At 45.9% G+C, this 18294-nt stretch overlaps 1 protein-coding gene across 8 annotated transcripts in view; it reads left to right on the top strand.

Annotated features, from left to right (window-relative positions):
* Nucleotides 1-15259, top strand: part of LOC114590158 (protein hinderin-like) — a 224082-nt gene extending 208823 nt beyond the window's left edge. For all 8 annotated transcript variants that reach the window (XM_028748976.2, XM_077936544.1, XM_077936541.1 and 5 more), the window contains one exon: nucleotides 11577-15259. In XM_028748976.2, coding sequence (XP_028604809.2) covers nucleotides 11577-11787 — 211 coding nt within the window. In that variant the 3' untranslated portion in view covers nucleotides 11788-15259. The remainder of the gene's footprint in view (nucleotides 1-11576) is intronic.
* Nucleotides 15260-18294: the final 3035 nt, after the last annotated feature.

Below are 18294 nucleotides of genomic sequence, written 5' to 3'. Positions count from 1 at the left end.
TCTGCGGTTTCTGCTTGATGTTGAATTACCTGTGTTCTTTTCCTCAGCTCCTTTGCTTCTTTCCGTCTTATAAACTTGGCAAGATTTTGATGCATGCATGCCTAGAATAGTTAGCAAGAGTAACTTGTTAAGGTGTGCGCGTGTGTGAAATTTGTTCTTTTTTCTCTGCAGGGTCAATGAATAGAAACACCAACCTCCAAAAAGCCCCTTATTTCCTTTGGGGCTTTCTTAAAAGTCTTCCTCCTCCTTTTTTTTTAAGAAGAGGTTTTCAAACCCTCTAATGCTATTGTACTTTTTAACTTTCATTTTTGCTTCGTCTGCATTGAATCATCTTTTACTACTTAAAACCAAAATTGGGTTTATTGAAACATTTCAATTTTGATTATTTTTTTAATAAAGATGTCGCCATCTAACTTAATGAAATCACTGGGATGAAATGAGTAAAAGTTTGAAGAATGTAATAAGCTCGGAGCCCTGCAGATTTTATTAAATGTGTAGCAGACAGAACGCGGGCACATTTCAGCGGTGTGTTTTCTGCCCCCTTATGTGCTGTCTTGGATCAATAGGGTGTGAAAAACATGCCTTGTCAGAAATGACCTTTGCACTGTTAGACTGACTCTCTTTCGGGCGATTTTCCAGCAGGATGAGTTCTGCCTACACCTCACATTGCCAGGAGTTCTCTCTTTGTGTGCGTTTGGAACTCGCTTCCTGCCCTTCTCCTGCTGTTTTGGGCAAAGGGTTGGGGCTGCATTCTAATCCCATTCCCCTGCAGTTGGACACAGTAAATGCATTTTGCAGACGGTGCGTGTGCCTGTCAATCTCATTTCAGCGGCATCATAACTTATGAGCGGCACTGCAATTTATTAGCCCAGAGATCTTCTCACTTGAGGAAATAAAACGCTGCCTGCATGATACAGTGTTTGTCAGCAAACCTTTTTAAATGATGGAATTTGTAGGAATCCAGAGGCTCTGGATTCCTACAAATTGCATCCAGGCTCTGGATTCCTACAAATTCCATCATTTAAAAAGGTTTGCTGACAAACACTGTATCATGCAGGCAGCGTTTTATCTAGAAGGTCATCAGGTGCGACTTCCCAGCATCATCAACATCATTATTTTATTGCTCAATTTCTATATCACTTAATGCCAAAGCAAGCTTTTAAGCAGTTTACAAAATATCGATTCTCTTGCAGGATCCTTCATTTGTCCCCAAAGTCACGTCACTGTTCCATAAGTCCCAAGAGGTAGTCCCTCTGCCATTTTCTCCAAATCCTTCATCTTCCCAGAAAAAGCATTGGTGCACCTTAGATGTCCATTTCTATCTTGATAGGACTTTGTGTTTCTGGAAGTTGGGGACATTGTTTGTTTCCGAGCGGGTAGGGGGCACGTCCAGGCAGGTTTCTTCTATCTCATTATCACACTGGCTTAAAAACACTGTATGGTGCTGGGGAAGTCTCCACCTCCTGGGGGGGTTACAGCGCATCCTCTAAGGGGTGTTTCCACCTTGGTGGCATTCGATTGATGTTTCCACTCACTGGAAAACTGTTGGTCAACCATGCGGGCGTCCCCACTTTTCCAAGCCGCAGGAGATCAAATCCTTGGCATGTGCAGAGGCAGCGTTCAGAGAAAAGGTGTCACAGAGCACAGACCAAACATGGCTTTCTGTTCCGGAATTCTGCCCTGGATGCGAAGTTCCAGGACTGCCCTCCAGGAGCCCCTGGGAATAGAAATCCGCAGTGAGAAATTTCCATTTTCCCTTCTGTTTATCCCATAAATTATTTCTCTCGTTCTCACTGTGCACTTAAACCTCCAAGACGTTTCTCTCCCCCCCCCCCACCCCACCTCCCGTAACATGGTATTGTTACTTCATTGTATCTGTGAACATTTTAATTTCACGGCCTGCAGCCTTCACAGTCTTTTGTTCTCTCTTCCTATGGGCACGGAAGGGTCATATTCATTTTGGATTGGCTTGAGTCATGTTTTCTTGGAGGCCTCCGTATGTCAGAAATGTGGAGCTAACACTCTTTGCTAATTAAATGGGTCTTTGGGGCAGCTGCGTGGGGAAACTTACCTCCAGGCAGCATTGACTCTCCAACTTCAGAACCATAGAAGTTTACAATTGGGAAGTTGGGCTGCCGCTGGGTTTTCGTCTTGTTTGAAGCTTGCGTCTTTCTCATTCCAGCTTGGGGTGAGCCTACGTGAAATGTTGGTGCAAAGCAAGTAATACATATTCCACAAATGTATTCCTATTCCACCCCACCCCCCAAAAAATGGGGGGTAGCGGGAATGTTGATAATAGGCTTTATGAAGACAGTGACATGGGACCCCCTCCCAACATCCTGTTCTTGTCTTGCATTCCTCTCTATTGAGGGAGTGTTCGATGAAAAGCTTACGCTGTTAATTGTACTGCAGTTGTTCTGGATGGCGGGGGAATCACACTGCGCCACCCCCACCCCGGCCACCACCAGTATCCCGTGACATTTCATTTATAGCTGCAGCCTTCTTAAAAGCACTGAATTTGTGCCTTACACCCAAAGACGCCTGCCTGTAGGTGCTAGAGTTATCTGGTTGGGCCCTGGCAAACTGGATACTGGATCAGGGTTACCAGAAGTCCACGGTTTCCGGGGACAGTCCCCGGATTTTTTTGTCCCCGGAATGTCCCCAAATTTGCAACTGGTAGCGCAGTTGGCTCTGGCTGGCTTCAGGAGCTGCTCGCTGCCGCCGCCACTGCCAAGAGGGAACCAGGGACATCCAGAGGTACAGATCTCCTGCCCCCTTTGCTTTGACAGATCGGGGGAGGCTCGGGAGTCACGGGCGGGCGGCACGCCATTGCCCAGTTTTTTTAAAAAACTCTGCGCATTTATGTTTCACAGGGTGAAAAAAAGGGCTTTGCACCTTTATACAATATGCATGTGCGCTTGGGCCCAGGGTCTTTTGCCTCACCATCCCCACTACTGACTCCCTGTTGCTACTCAGCTTCAAAAAAAAAAAAAAAGTCCCTGGATTCATTGAAAAAAATCTGGTAACCATATACTGGATTCGATAAGTCTTTGATCTGATCCAGCCGGCTCTCTTTATTTTCTAGATCTTTTGCCATGGAGAAGGTGCACGTGGAGCTTAGCTTGGCATGCGTTTTCTAGCCTTCTAGGCTGTGTTCAAAATGGGACACGGGTGGCGCTGTGGGTAAAACCACAGTGCCTAGGGCTTGCCGATCATATGGTCGGCGGTTCGAATCCCCACGGCGGGGTGAGCTCCCATCTTTCGGTCCCAGCTCCTGCCCACCTAGCAGTTCGAAAGCACCCCTAAGTGCAAGTAGATAAATAGGTACTGCTTTCTAGCAGGAAGGTAAACGGCGTTTCCGTGTTCTGTGCTGGTGCTGGCTCTCCAGAGCAGCTTCGTCACGCTTGTCACGTGACCCGGAAGTGTCTCCGGACAGCGCTGGCCCCCGGCCTCTTGAGTGAGATGGGCGCACAACCCTAGAGTCGGACACGACTGGCCTGTACGGCAGGGGTACCTTTACCTTTACCTTAGGCTGTGTTCAAGCCAATAGATTGTGTGTGGATCCCGCCTTGCGGCGTAGTGGGGGAAATTGATTGTTGGGATGGGCTAGGAAACAGGTGATAGTGAAGGCCAGGATGCCTCAGGAGAGGGAAGAATTTGGGGGAAGTATAATGAGAGGAGTTGCATGGAGAAGAGTTGCTGAGACTGAACCAGGCAAGAGGAAGGCCAGCACCTTCAGGAGCCAAAAGTATATAGAGGCAAAGAGACGCAGACCCGGGGGGATTTGCAAACAGTTCACATCATTGTCTTCCTGGAAGAACACTCTGCACAGTAGGAGAGAGAGCGTTTGGGACATAAGGACACACATCCAATTTCTGCAACCTTTTCACCTAAAACGAATGGAAGGATCCTGGAAATATGAGGCATGGATGGATACATTGGGATCAAATATGGATCTACTGGATATGCTAAGCAGGGATTTCTGAGATAGGTAATTGTATGAAGGTCTTCTAGATCCCATGCCTTCCCTCCTATCCTGAGGTTGTTTAACCGATCATGGAGGCTTCTAAACCTCAGCATGTTTTAGATATCTCCCTGTGTGTAAGCTTCATCTACCTAATCACATGCTTTTGTTCAAATCACGCTAAAAATAGTGTGACTTGGTTATTATTAGGATACATAATCTGTTTTTAAAAGTGTGCGCTTCATGTGTGTTTCCTCAAATCTGAACTTTCAAACAAAGTGTTTCTGAATTATTGATGCCAAATGCATGTTTCCGTAATGCAGCCGTGTAAACGGGATTGAATGCCCATCCAGGGGTGCCCAGAGCTCTCCAAAGTGCCTGCTAATAAGCAAAAAGAAAACATCGCTGCTGCGGTGCTGGAAGATTTACAAAGCAAGAGTTTGTTGTCTTGATTCATGTAGTTCTGTCAGCTTGTATCTGGGCTGCTTCTTTCAAAGTACCACTTTGGTGAGCGGCTGAAGAGAGTGCAGACGCTTTCTCCCTTTCATTCCAGCCCGAGTTGGAGAGAATTGGAGAAGTACTGCTCTTTTTTGTCAGCCCTGAACCTCTTATCAAACAGCTTCATTGAGGGACCTGTTATCAGGTCATTCCCTGGCACTATGGAAGAGATCATTCATTGGCACATCCAATCATTGCCTCGTTGTACCACCTGTGTGTGTTGGTGTGGATGGGCTGCCTTTCAGCAGCCAAGACTGAGCTCAGCAAAGCGATGGAGCCAATCACCTGTGCTTCCATTTTAATCTGATTTTGTGCTAACTTCTTTAAGTGTTGGGAGCTGCTGCTGCTGCTGCAGGTGATGGCCTTTATTAATACTGAGCAGCCAAGGATATGTTGCACACTCATTCTTTTGCAAACTTCTGCACTATCCCTTCATTGCACAGATCACTTTCTCTGCCTTAGTCCCAACGCTCCAGCAGAGCTGAGCCTCTTTTCAGCCAAGGCCTCTCACGTTGAAGCATTTGCCCCGTAACCACACCAGACGCTGCCTTTTCGGGTTCACAAGACCGCAACACTAATATCAAAATTGGCTCTTCCCTCCCCGACCCTCTCCGGTGCCTGCGAAAGACAGTTGTCTCTGATGGCATTGTTACAAGACTCGGTTTTATTGCCAGTGACCCCACGGGCGGCAAGCCTGTGAGAGCTGCACGTCAGGTTTTACAGTGGGCTGTGATGTATTATGCTTCAGTGGTGCCATAGATTAAAATTGGTCATCAGTTTGTGATGCTGTACAACCACAAAAGAATCTGATGCTGTTTGGCCTCAGAAAAGTGGGAGAAAGAGAGAGAGAGAACAGAGTTGTGCATTCCCGAGACTGTTCTAGGGCACGCGAGGAGTTTGGTCCTCATCTCTGGGCACTGAAATCCCAAAGGGAGCGATGATAAATAGGCAGCCGCTCAGAGGAGATATCGCCAGGCTAGGAAGTGTTGATGTATGGGGAGCGATAAAATACGTCTAGCCTGCGAAACAGTGATTGGGAGAGGCGCAGTAACAGCCTTCAGGTGTCGAGGGGTGTTAATGCTGGGAGCTAAAGGGAGGGATAGTGCACTGTCTGCTTAACTGAGTCGTAAGGATTGATCTTGGTTCTGGGAAGGAAAGCATTTGGATTTGGGTTCCCCCAACACTTTTATATCCATCTCTTGTTTCCACTGCCTGTTTCTCCCCATCTCTTGTGTTCTCTCTGCCACTGCCAAATATTAAGAATATGTATACAACACCACAAAGCTGGTGATTCCTCATATATTTCGCACTGGCGCCTCAACAGATAGAAGAATTCCCTTTGGGACTTTTAAGGGAAAGTAGAGATTGCTGCTGTTTAGATACTGGTGGTGGTGCAGCTGATGTCTTTGAATCTCTCTCTGGGCTCACTTCTGGCCTTACATTGAAGGGAAACATGGTTGAGTCTTGCAAGTCATTGTCCATGTATTTTATCATAGAATAGACTCATAAAACCTTAGAGTTGAAAGGTGTCTCAATGGTCATCTAGTCCAACTCCCTGCCATGCAGGAATCCCAGCTAAAGTATCCATGACAGATGGCCATCCAACCTCAGTTAGAGTCCACCACCTCTCATGAGAGTCTGTTCCACTGCCGAACTGCTCTTACTGTCAGAAAGTTTTTCCAAATGTTTAGTCGGAATCTCCTTTCTTGAAACTTGAAGCCATTGGTTTGAGTCCTACCCTCCAGAGCAGGAGAAAACACACATGCTCCCTCTCCCCTGTGACAGCCCTTGAGATATTTGAAGAGGGTTATCATATCTCCTCTCAGTCTCCTCTTTTCCACGCTAAACATACCCAGCTCCTTCAACCGTTCCTCATCAGGCTTGGTTTCCAAACCCTTGATCATCTTGGTCGCCCTCCTCTGCACACATTCCAGCTTGCCAATACCCTTCTTGTATTGTGGTGCCCAGAACTGGACACAGGACTCCAGGTGTGGTCTGACCAAGGCAGAATAGAGTGGTACTATGACTTCTCTTGATCTGGACACTAGACTTCCGCTGATGTATTTTATGAATTTAAAAAAATTGGGAGGAGGAGCAAGGTTAAAATGTGGATATCTATGAGGCTGTGGCCCAGTTCTGATGAAGGGTGGTAAAGCAGTATGCTTTCCCATACATGTTCTTTTTATCTTTTCTCATAGAAAATTATCATGTCACAAAGAAGGCAGGGTTAGGACCCTTTGGTGCTAATTTTCATTGTGCAGGGAGAAATGTGTGTGTGAGAGAGCATTCAGTCACATGATCCTCTGGCACAGCCCAGGTACAGAATCAATACCTTAGTGAGGAACTAGAATTTAGCAAGTAATGAGTGACTAGTGCAGTTGGCTCTTTTTTTACCTGTTTACTTATTAAATGCAAGACCTGGCTCTGAATATTGATGACACCACTCACTGCTTTCCCAGCTAAAGCTTGATCCCCTCGTCTTTACACACAGCGCAAGAGCTCTCAAGGGTTGAATCACAGCCACTGGTGTGAAGAAGAAGGCAGGTTGAAACACGCTGAAGGGATGACCAGCCTCATATAAGCAGCATGCTTGAGCCTCATTAATGCATGAAGGGGTTAATTCCATAGAGTAGACTTGAATCTTGGCTTCCAGAATTCCAACACAATCATAGTGGCAATTGATATATTGATGGCTTCATGGGCCATGAAATAGCCTGTGTACCAGCCTCTGAAAACTGTACTGGCATATGTGTCTTTTTATTTATAAACTCACTTCTTTAATCATTCTATCTCTCTTTCCAAAGTCACAATTGGGTCCTGATGTTGGGGAAACTTGTACTCTTCTTCATGAAGCAAGACATCAGTTATGAAATATCTCAGAAAGAGGGTGGTGGCAAGATAGGTGCCTTCTTTCCACAGCCCTGCCCTGATTTTCATTTGGTAGAAGAGGTAGAAAACGTATTTTGAGCACGCCATGTTCTTTCCTCTCCCAGACTTTCCACACTGGGACGTCTGTGGCTTTGAATCATCCCCGTTGACTGAAACATGTGATTTAAGCAACCAAAGCCTTGGCTTCCTGCTCTGTAAAACCGGCACACACTATCATAAGCGTTTTATTATCTGTAATTAATGTTTGTAAAGTACTTGGGAGCTGGAGGTGTGTTAGAAGTACAAAGCAGCATTATATCAGTCGGAAAGCCTGCTTGAATCCAAAGGCAATTCGTGTACCACTAATAAATCACTTGGAGGTTTATTTTTATGTTTCCACTCAAATTTCTGACATAAACCTTTTTATTTCATTGGGAACATGCGCTTAAATAAAAGCAAACCTCTACAGTTACTAATCTCCGATGCCATATTGCGCGAACGTTTTGTTGAAATGCCATCACCTTTTCAAAGAACCAGAGCTGTGTGTTTTCAAGACATTTATGGTTGAAGAATAAATTTTCAGAGACTGTAAATGAAAAGATATCGCTGAACATGATGATCAAATAATATCTGACACTGCTTGTTTAAGGAAATATACATATATCTTACTGCCGGAGCATTTATGACGCCAATAAATCTCATTACTTTTGCCTAGTGATAGAATTCTTACTGACTCCACCAAATATCAGATTGGCTTGAAATTGTGCCGTTTTCTGCATACTGGAGCAAAATCATTTTATTATTTAAGCCAGGTGGTGCAAGACGAAAATATAATGCAGCTAAATATAGGGGTTGGGGGTTTTTTTTTAATATAAAAAACTATTGTACTGTGTTCATGAAGCATCACATTATGCTGACACTTAGTGACGGAAATGCATCCAAAATACAGCGTCATATTCCCCAAATATCAATATATTCATTGTGAGTTGAAGCTGTTTCAGATAAATGTACAAACGATGTGTCTGGTTGCACTTTCATAATAGTAAGTTTGTGCAGTTTTCCACTGGTTAGCTGTCGAAAAATGCTTGAAGCGTTTCTGTGAAGCCTTCCCACCCATCCCCTACACACATACCAGTATTTAAAAACCTCTTCTGCTCTTCCTCTCCCATCATCTCCTCAGCCAGCCTGCTGCACGTGGAGCAGAACTTAGTACGAGAGGCTGGTGTCCTTCAAAATTTCTCCCAGCCAATGCAGTTTCCAAAAGAGGGCAGGGGGAAGGATCTAATTGGCTCACACACATGGGGGCGTGGCCAGCTGGGTAGAACTTGCTCTATGGACCGACACCATCTTCCCAGTGGAGCAGCAGTTCCATGGGAGGAGATATAGCTCTGTTGGTTAGAGCGTGGTGCTGTTAACACAAAGGTTGCAGGTTCAATCCCCAGTGGTGTCCAACTTTTCTGAAAGAGGGCCAGATTTGATGAAGTGAAGGGGGCCGTGGGGGCTGACCAAAGTTGTTGACCTTTTTTTAGGATTGAAGTTGTTGAGGGTGTTTTTTAGGATTTTACCTCAGGAAATAAACTGCCACAGGGGCTGGATTAAACCGACCGGTGGGCTGGATTAGGCCCCCGAAACAGACTTTGGACATACTTGCATGGGATAAGCTGCATATTCCTGCATTGCAGAGGGTTGGACAAAATGACTGTTAGGGCCTCTTCCACCTCTACAATTCTATGATTTGTCTAACTTTGATGCAAGGCGGTTGCCATAAGGAATCTGCTTGTGAGTAAATGACTCCCAAGGAGCTGGGGGAATGTTTAATGCATGTGTGCAAGGGAGAGAAAGTGCAAGATGGGAGTCATTTCACACAATAAAAAGTATTGTGGACACCAAAGGGGGAACATGGATTTTGGCAGCGAGGAAGCTCATGCAACTGTATGAGCTACTGTGCCATGCTGGGTGGCAACTTAACTGCCCCCTCCTGAGAAGTGATATGAGAGCCATCTTCAGAAATCTGAAGGGGTGTCACATAGTTGATGGAGCAAGCTTTTTTTCTTCATAAAGTGCCACCATCCGGGATTTTAGGAGCAGGTGTTGTTGTTGTTTAGTCGTTTAGTCGTGTCCGACTCTCCGTGACCCCCTGGACCAGAGCACGCCAGGCACTCCTATCTTCCACTGCCTCCCGCAGTTTGGTCAAACTCATGCTGGTAGCTTCGAGAACACTGTCCCACCATCTCATCCTCTGTCATCCCCTTCTCCTTTCCCCAGCATCAGGGTCTTTTCCAGGGAGTCTTCTCTTCTCATCAGGTGGCCAAAGTCTTGGAGCCTCAGCTTCAGGATGTGTCCTTCCAGTGAGCACTCAGGGCTGATTTCCTTCAGAATGGATCGGTTTGATCTTCTTGCAGTCCATGGGACTCTCAAGAGTCTCCTCCAGCACCATAATTCAAAAGCATCAATTCTTCGGTGATCAGCCTTCTTTAATGTCCATCTCTCACTTCCATACATCATTACTGGGAAAAACATAGCTTTAACTCTACGGACCTTTGTTGGCAAGGTGATGTCTCTGCAGGTATCCTGTTCTAAATCAGAGGCTTGTGCTAGAAAATTCACAACTTGGTCCCTTTCAAAACCACAGTGCTAACTGCAGTAGCAGCTGCTGTATTCAATATATGGTCAAGTTTCATTCTGAGGGAGATCCATTTTGGAGCCAGAGCATCTTGGCAGTTTCCCTTTAAAAATATTTCCTTAGAAATAAGCAGGGAGGAAATTGGCTGGGTGAGCTCCATCGCCTGCAGCCAGATGCTGTCTGATGGCACCTCAACAGGCCAGGACAAACTGTATTATCGGGGGATTAACCACTAAATAGCCGAAAGGAGAGGTCTCTCCATCAGATAAGGTCGTTTGAGCGGAGCGCGTTTGCTTTCTTGCATATAGAGCCCTGATGTCAAATAGACTGATTTCCAATGCCTGGTCTTTTAAATAATCTTTGCTGCATTTGCTGCTCTTGTAATCTGCCAAATCATTTAATTTTCCCGATAGCTGAAATGCTGTAAAACTTAGATAAACTTACAGCAGAAATTAACTCCAAGTTGGCTTGCAGCTGAAACACAGGCATGGTGTGTTAGCTTGGCCTGCGTGTGACTTTTTCTCTTCTCTCTTCCCCCGCAAACTAATCCTCGGTTTGAAAGGATGCACCCAGACTACTATTTGTGCTTGACGGAATTGCATGAGGAGATGATGCAGCCTTTGCCGTATTCTGTGACTGCCACTGGTGGAAGTTGCAGCAGGTGGGCGCAGGCTGGAGTAGAAGTCATTTCTGGGGTTTCCCATGCAAAGGTGAATCCTTAAGAGATGCAAGCGTGTTCAGAGCCATTGCTATGCCTCTCCCTAGCCTTCTACTGCCCATTTCTGTTGCCAGTTTCAGTGGATCTTTGCACATCTCTGCAGCCTGAAAGTGTTACGCGCCGGGGTAACCACTTTCCATTGGGCAGCGATATCTGAGACCACTGACAAACTTCTGTCCACCTCTGTGCTTGTTCTTAGAATCATAGAATCATTGTAGAGTCGGACGAGATCCCAAGGATCATCTCTTGCTACTCCCTGTAGCAAGAGATGCAGGAATCGCAGCAAAAAAATCCCTGGCCACCCAAGCTCTGTTTAAAAACCTCCAAGGAGGGAGATTCCACCACCTTCCAAGGGAGTCCACCTTCCAAGGGAGTCCATTCCACTATCAGATATGTTTTATCATCAGAAAGTCCTTCCTAATGCTTAGTGGGAATCTCCTTTCTTGTGACTTGAATCCATTGGTTCAGGCCCTAGTCTCTGGAGAAGGAGAAAACAAGCTTGCTGCATCTTCCACCTGACAGCCTATTAGATATTTGAAGATGGCTCTCATCTCAGTCTTCTGTTCTCCATGCTAAGTATCCCCAACTCCCTCAGCCATTCCTTGGTTTCCAGACCCTTGATCCTCTTGGTCACCCTCCTCTGCACACATTACAGCTTGTCAATATCCTTCCTTTATTGTGGCATCCAGAACTGTATTCTAGGTATGGTCTGACCAAGGCCGAATGGAGTGGGACTATTACTTCCCTTGATCTGGACACTAGACTTCTGTTGATGCAGCCTGGAATTGCATTAGCTGTTTCTTGCCAATGTATCACACTTTTGACTCACACTAAACTTCTGGTCTACTAAGACCGCTAGAACATTGTGTGTTTAATAGAGTCTCTCTTGTCCTCTCTCCTTCCAGGTACGAGTCCTCTCTCTTTGACCTGGTGGAAGCAATGAGCCCAGGGCTTCAGCATCACTACAGCGAAAGCCGCAACCAGAGCCAAGGGTTTGTGCCTCAAAGCAGGAGGTGGAGGAAGCCTGGATGGAACCAGAGCCCAACTTGTGCCATGAATGGGACCATGGCTGAGCTAGAGGAGAGCCGCATTCTGGAGGAGATCTTTTTCATTTGAGGGGCCCAGCGGTTTTAGCCTTTCCTTCCGGGTGGACCCAAGGACCTGTCTTCCCTTTCTAACATGGGCATGTTTACACATCGGGATATTGCTTTTAAATTATTTGATTGACGAATGATTGTCTCCTTAACTCCCCCCACCCCTTAGAAAAAACTTAACACGATAGTTCCCCTGTCCCAATTTCCGAATCATGTCTAAAAAGCATCCTTTCAAGCAGACTGACCGAAGTGTAAGCAGGACATTTCTGGGCTCTTTCTCTGCACGGTTACAAGGTAATAATTTTTAAAGGAAAATAAATTCATGCCATTGTGGAAGGGATTAGTATTTCATTATTGATTTATTTTTTTAGTTGTGAAAACCAGTTTCCCAGAGCTTCATTGCTTGCTCATACACAAAAGCACATTCCAACTTTTATCATTTTTTCCAAGTAGCCTGTTAAAATTGAGGGTGCTACCTATATATTTAGCTAATGAATTTCCAGCACCGTCTGTCAGATTCTGTGTTGTGCCATTTAACGGGGGTAGGGGTTGAAGATGGGTAACCGGCAGCCTTCTCTTAACACTAATAGACATTTCTCAGTTAATGAATCTCTTACGAAATAAGCCTCTCTCTCCGTTTTTCTTTAAGGGTGTATTGGACATAGAATATCTACTGAGAGAGCATGCCCCTTACAGCTAAGCTGTGTGAACAAAATCAGGCATTTTGACAGCCTAACCTGCTATTTTTTCCCCCACTCCTCCATGCTGAAAAGTGCTACAGGGTGAGACCAGCTCATGGAGTGTTATCTCTGAGGTCACCCCACCCCCCGGTTTTTTCTATTTTTAACCCCCTACCCATTCCTGGGTGTTGTAAATAAAGACAAATCAGTAATTCATCCCATTTGCCACATGTGACGTGCATTCTGGCTCTTAATAATTTGTGCCATATCTTACTGCATTTTGTTTTTAAAATATGCTACCCCCCCACCCCCACCCCGGAAAAGCTGCACGTTCAGTTATTTAAAGAAATGTGCGGGATTAGTTGAAACGGCTGCGGATTGCAGGAATCAACCATCACATGCGGCGTTCGTATTTTAGCAGAACAGAAGCCACAGGCATGAATTCGTGGAAGCTCGACTCTGAAACTCCCCTTTCTGCAGCTCAAAGGTGGAGCAAGAGGAAAACGTGCACCTCCTTCTTGCGTGTGCTGCAAAGGGAGACGGACAGATTTAGGCAGGGCAGACGTCAGTTCTGACATGCTCCTTCTTTCCCTTCTTCCCCCGGCCTTTGCCTTCCTCTCTGGCTTATGTCCTCAAGGTGGGCTGGGAAGCTGCTATTTTTCCCCCAAGTTCGCAGGAGGGTCCCTTATCCATTGCCTTAATTCTGCAAGCGGAGGGACGTCTCAGCACCCCATATCAGATCACAAGGTGACGTTCCCCACGGGGATTAGCACAGCTTCTAGTTTTTTTGGTGTGCTGCTTTTAGCAAAGTTGAAGGGAGCCTGAAGTTCTTCCACTGACCCAAGGATCAGGTATGCACTATAGGAAGAAATGAACAGGCCCAAGTAGGAAACACTGAACTCTTTAAAAATGCTGCAGATTTAGGGCTTCCTCCAGTGTCGCAGTAATGTGTGGATCGTTTGATTCCTTGAACGCTGGCCCTTAGCGTTCAGGAATGGGGCACCTTATGGACTTTTTGCTGCTGTTTCTGCCCCATCATCACGGCCTCTAGTTTCACTAGGCAAGGTGGTCTTTAGGGCTGCATATCGCTGCCCTCCAGCTCAGATCATGACCTTTTTATTATATTTCTGTCATCTGAGCACAGCGATTCATATTAACATAGGAGCTACCCAAAAACAGGAGAACGAATGCAACATAAAATAACAGGATTTCTTCCTAAGCTCTCTCTCCCCCCTCTCCTTTTTAGACAGTCCCTCTTCAGGAATGAATCCAATAGTTTTCCCTTTTAATTTCTAGCCTTCTCTTATTTGCCTGGTTGCCCCTCTGCTTGCCCTTTTAAGATACCACTACCAACCTTAAGCGGTGCCTTCAGATTTACATTCCAGAGCTCTCTCTGTCAGAGTGATTTTTTTGTCTCCAGTTCTTAGCCAGTGCCAATATTTAACCTCTTTTAATATTGAATCTAGGATTTTCGATAAAGCTCTTGATAAACAGGTCGGATTAATGCTGTTGATTTTTGTGTCAAATTGTACCTTGGTCATCAATGTCTTTTGAAAGGACCATTGTCAAGGGTTCAACTTCAAACTCTTATCCATAATGGCTAAAATTCATCCATAGGAAAAAAAAACCTGTCTCTGAGGCACTTTATAAAAAAATATTTTAAAAAAAGGAATAGGAGGGTCCAAGAGGGTTGGTTGCACAGTTGGGCCAAGCGCTCCAAATTGTTGAAAAGTTCAGTTAAGGTGGCTGCCATTTTAGTGTACAGATGGCAGCTCGTGGGATTCAGTGGAGACGCTGCATCAGTGCTTGCCTTTGTGCACATGTGAGCAGCATCAACCGGGAACGTTGTACATTGTCCAATCAATCTGCATAACCTGCATAAGTGAGGGTACCCACCAAGATGTCAGTTGGTGAATGTGGCTAAGCAAGGAAAAATGCATGAAGGCTGGGCAAGGTGAGATGTTTTGTCTGCACATTTCCCAGCATAATTTGGAGACTCTGCACATTGACAGCGCAATATGGAAAATGCCCCATTCAGGCGCCGTAGTGTCTGCACGTTCACTACGCTGACTGCTTCACATCCTCGGCTCAACTTGCAATCCTTTCTGGAAGCCAAAGGCATTTTGTCACAAGGCTTTATAAAGCCGAAGTTATTAAAAAAATATTTACAGCTTCAGAGGAAAAGTGGGTGGGGGAAAATCAGTGGCTGTCAAAGACCAAAATCAGTGGTTGTGGGTGGAAACTGTTTTTTTCCTGTCTGCTCAAGCAATAGAAGAGAATCAAAACTTAAACTAGGCCAGGATGTATCATAGTGCTGCATAGCTGTCAACTTTTCCCTTTTCTTGCGAGGAATCCTATTTGGAATAAGGGAATTTCCCTTAAAAAAAGGGAAACGTTGACAGCTATGTGCTGTCCCTGTGCAGTTTAGTTCCTGTAGCTGAAAGCACCAACCAGAGACAGCAAAGTGCAAGGGGAAGGACTCTGTCCAATATTTACTCCATGTAAACCTTGCTGGGTGGAATCGGAATGGTCCTGGAGCAGCTGTTCTTGCGCTGTCCGGCTCTTCATGCGTTGAGTCTTGCTTCTGCCACAATGGCCTGTTGTTGTTGTTGTCGTCGTCTTTGTTTCCCCCCGACACACATGTGCACTTTGTAAGAAACGGATCTGTAAAAACAATCACCCCTCCCTACCCACCCTCCAAAATACTTCTTGGGTTATGTTTGGTAAGTACTACCTGAAACTTGATTGGATCTTTAAAAATAAACACATGCAATGTTTTAATTTAATAAATTATCAAGGTGGATTTCCCCCTTTCTTATCTGTCTCGTTTCTTTATTTCTCGCCTCGTTTTGTGAGTTGGCATGTCGTGCGGAATTTCTGGATGTTTCTGCCCCTCCCTTTGTGTTGAAGCACACACGTCCAGGCAGAGGGAAGTTGGCAGGTACTCTGGACTGTTTTTTTTTTAAAAAAAAGAAAATGTTTCATCTTCTTTGTTGGGTCCCCAACTGACAAACACACCAAACAACGCGCTGGGCCGAGCAACGTTGGAAATGCCGGAGGCAAAAGTTGCTTTTCTTGAGATGCAAGCATTCAAAGACCATCTCAGTTTTGTGTGTTATATCTGTCCAGGCAGCAGATGATAGCCTGATAAAGTTAAGGGTCCTTCAAAGCGAAAGAGCAGGAGGGTGTAAGCGGACGGGGGAAGCTGCCTAAATGGGATTGCAAAGCAGGCGGCTTTCTCGAGTGACAGGACAAGAAAACGCCAGAGGCAATGTTGTGAATTAGAGCCGGTTCACAAATGCACCCTCATCATTATTGGCGATAGCTATGATTCTAGGAATTCTTCCAAGGATTGAGCCATCAGGAGACCCTTGTGGGGCAAAGATACCCTTGGGAGATATCCTTTGGGAGGTGGTTTGGTCCCCTCCGGGACTCGGGTGGCACTGTGGTCTAAACCACAGAGCCTAGGGCTTGCCAATCAGAAGGTCGGCGGTTCAAATCCCCTCGACGGGGTGAGCTCCCATTGCTCGGGCCCTGCTCCTGCCAACCCAGCAGTTCAAAAGCACATCAAGTGCAAGTAGATAAATAGGTACCGCTCCAGCGGGAAGGTAAACGGCGTTTCTGTGCACTGCTCTGGTTCGCCAGAAGCGGCTTAGTCATGCTGGCCACATGACCCGGAAGCTGTACGCCGGCTCCTTCGGCCAATAAAGCAAGATGAGCGCCGCAACCCCAGAGTTGTCCGCAACTGGACCTAACGGTCAGGGGTCCCTTTACCTTTACCTTGGTCTTCTCCAGCTGCTGATGAGAGTCCTGTTTACGCAGTCTTTTATAGGACTAGCCTTGGTATTTATAATAGTGACCCTGATGCTTCCAGCACCTGCCATGTCTCCTTTGAGGTAATGGTCATCGTCATGGATCATCCTGGTTCCTGCGGGCGCACATAGAATCATAGAATTGTAGAGTTGGAAGGGACACCAGGAGTCATCTAGTCCAACCCCCTGCAATGCAGGAATCTCAGCTAAAGCATCCATGACAGATGGCCGTCCAACCTCTGCTTAGAAACCTCCAAGGAAGGAGAGTCCACAACCTCTCAAGGGCGACCACTGCACTATCAAACATGCAGAGGCAGATGTCCTTCTTGGTGCCCACAGGGTCTTCTCCTGATGCTGAAATTTGACTTGGAAGAAGCATTCCGCTGTTAATAGAATGGGAGGTTTTTAAGCAGAGGTTGGGTGGTCATCTGCAGTGCAGTGACCATTGGGAATCCCTTCTAACTCTCCAATTCTGTGTCTCATGAGAGATTGTGCCACATTTAATGTGGCAGCTAGTTTTTCCCAGGGAGGGAGGGACATCTCCTCCTCCCTCCTTCCCCCCGATCGCTGGGACGCACGTCTGAGCCGCCTGCTGAGGGTGCAGTAAACTTACCCGGAGCTATATTGATTTAAGACTGTTCACTTTTGTATATATAACTTTGGAAAATGGTAAACTATATTAATTTGCTGTGTTTTTCCAAAGGAAAATTATTTATCGGGAGGCCTTCTTAGCTCGAGTGCTCGGGGCCTTAAATCATCATAATAAATTTGCGCTATTCAGGCTTTCTTACATTGTAATAAATTTGTTTTAAACATGAATGAGAAGATCCATGATTTCTTTAATATACTGTTATGTATTTCCTTTCAAAATGACATGGCTCACTACATCAAGCCAGAGAAATAATAGCGGGAGATTTACAGTACTTAAAAATAACTTTGCCTGGGATTGTGACATGTTAACCAACTCCCCAGACGGGGCTTTGGGGAGCTGCTCCTTCCCACATGCCCTCTGCAGTCTTAAACTTTGAGCAGCATGCCGGGGAGGGGGGGCTCCACTTGGTGAGGCTGGATGTCTGCTGCACTGTTGGTATTCCAAAAATATTCCCGGGCCTGCCTTTCCATTGCCGTTCGCAGCACTCTAAGCCACCTGAAGCTCTCTCAAAAAGATTTTCCCTTGCTGCTTATTTTGCCTGGAACTCCAACACGACCCTTCTCAAACATCTGATCTTTATTCCTTTCTTCCAGGGATGCATACCCCCATTCTTCATTTGCCATTCCCAGGGTGGCTTACAAAAACATGGGGTGGGGGGTGGGTGGGAAAATGAATTTTTAAAAATGCAAAAAGCGGTAAAGTCATGCAAAACCCACACACTCGACCCAAAATACAGTAGATGATTGTATTAAAGGCCTGTGTTGTTTTCTAGTGCTTTTTTCCTGGAACTGAAGTGACAACATGCCAGGCGAGCCTCCCAGGATACAGCATTTCAGAGCTGGGGTGCCACCACTGAGAAGGCCCTTTCCCCACTTGCGACCTGCTGTGATTCAAGATCAGGGATTAGACACATTCATGGAAGAGAGGGCAATTGATGGATTCTAGCCAGAATGGCTATGCTCGCTGTTATATGCTGATGTGGTTGCTCGAGAGCAAAGAGGCAAGACTCCAACCTGTCTTTTCCAGGCTTTATTAACTGTACAAAGCTATTTACAGTGCAGAGCGTCGCAAGTCCATGTCTGCTCAGTCGCTGGCAGAATCTGGGAGTGGGCAGACCTTATACCTTCCCCAGCATAACAGGATTGATCCTTGCCCATCCTGGCTGATAGGATTGATCCTTGCCCATCCTGGCTGATAAAAGCGAGCCGGGAAGGGCTGGGCGATGGGCTCTGCGGGGTGGTGAATGCTTCCCTCTGTGAGGGAGCCTTCCCAGACCCGCTGAAAGAGGCGGTCATTAAACCGCTTCTTAAAAAAACATCTTTAGACCCGGCCAATTTGGCCAACTATCGCCAGTCTCAAATCTGCCATTCTTGGGCAAGGTGATT

Source organism: Podarcis muralis, chromosome 11 (genome assembly GCF_964188315.1).
Source record: "Podarcis muralis chromosome 11, rPodMur119.hap1.1, whole genome shotgun sequence".
NCBI lineage: Eukaryota > Metazoa > Chordata > Lepidosauria > Squamata > Lacertidae > Podarcis > Podarcis muralis.
This window is presented reverse-complemented; position numbering and strand designations above follow the sequence as displayed.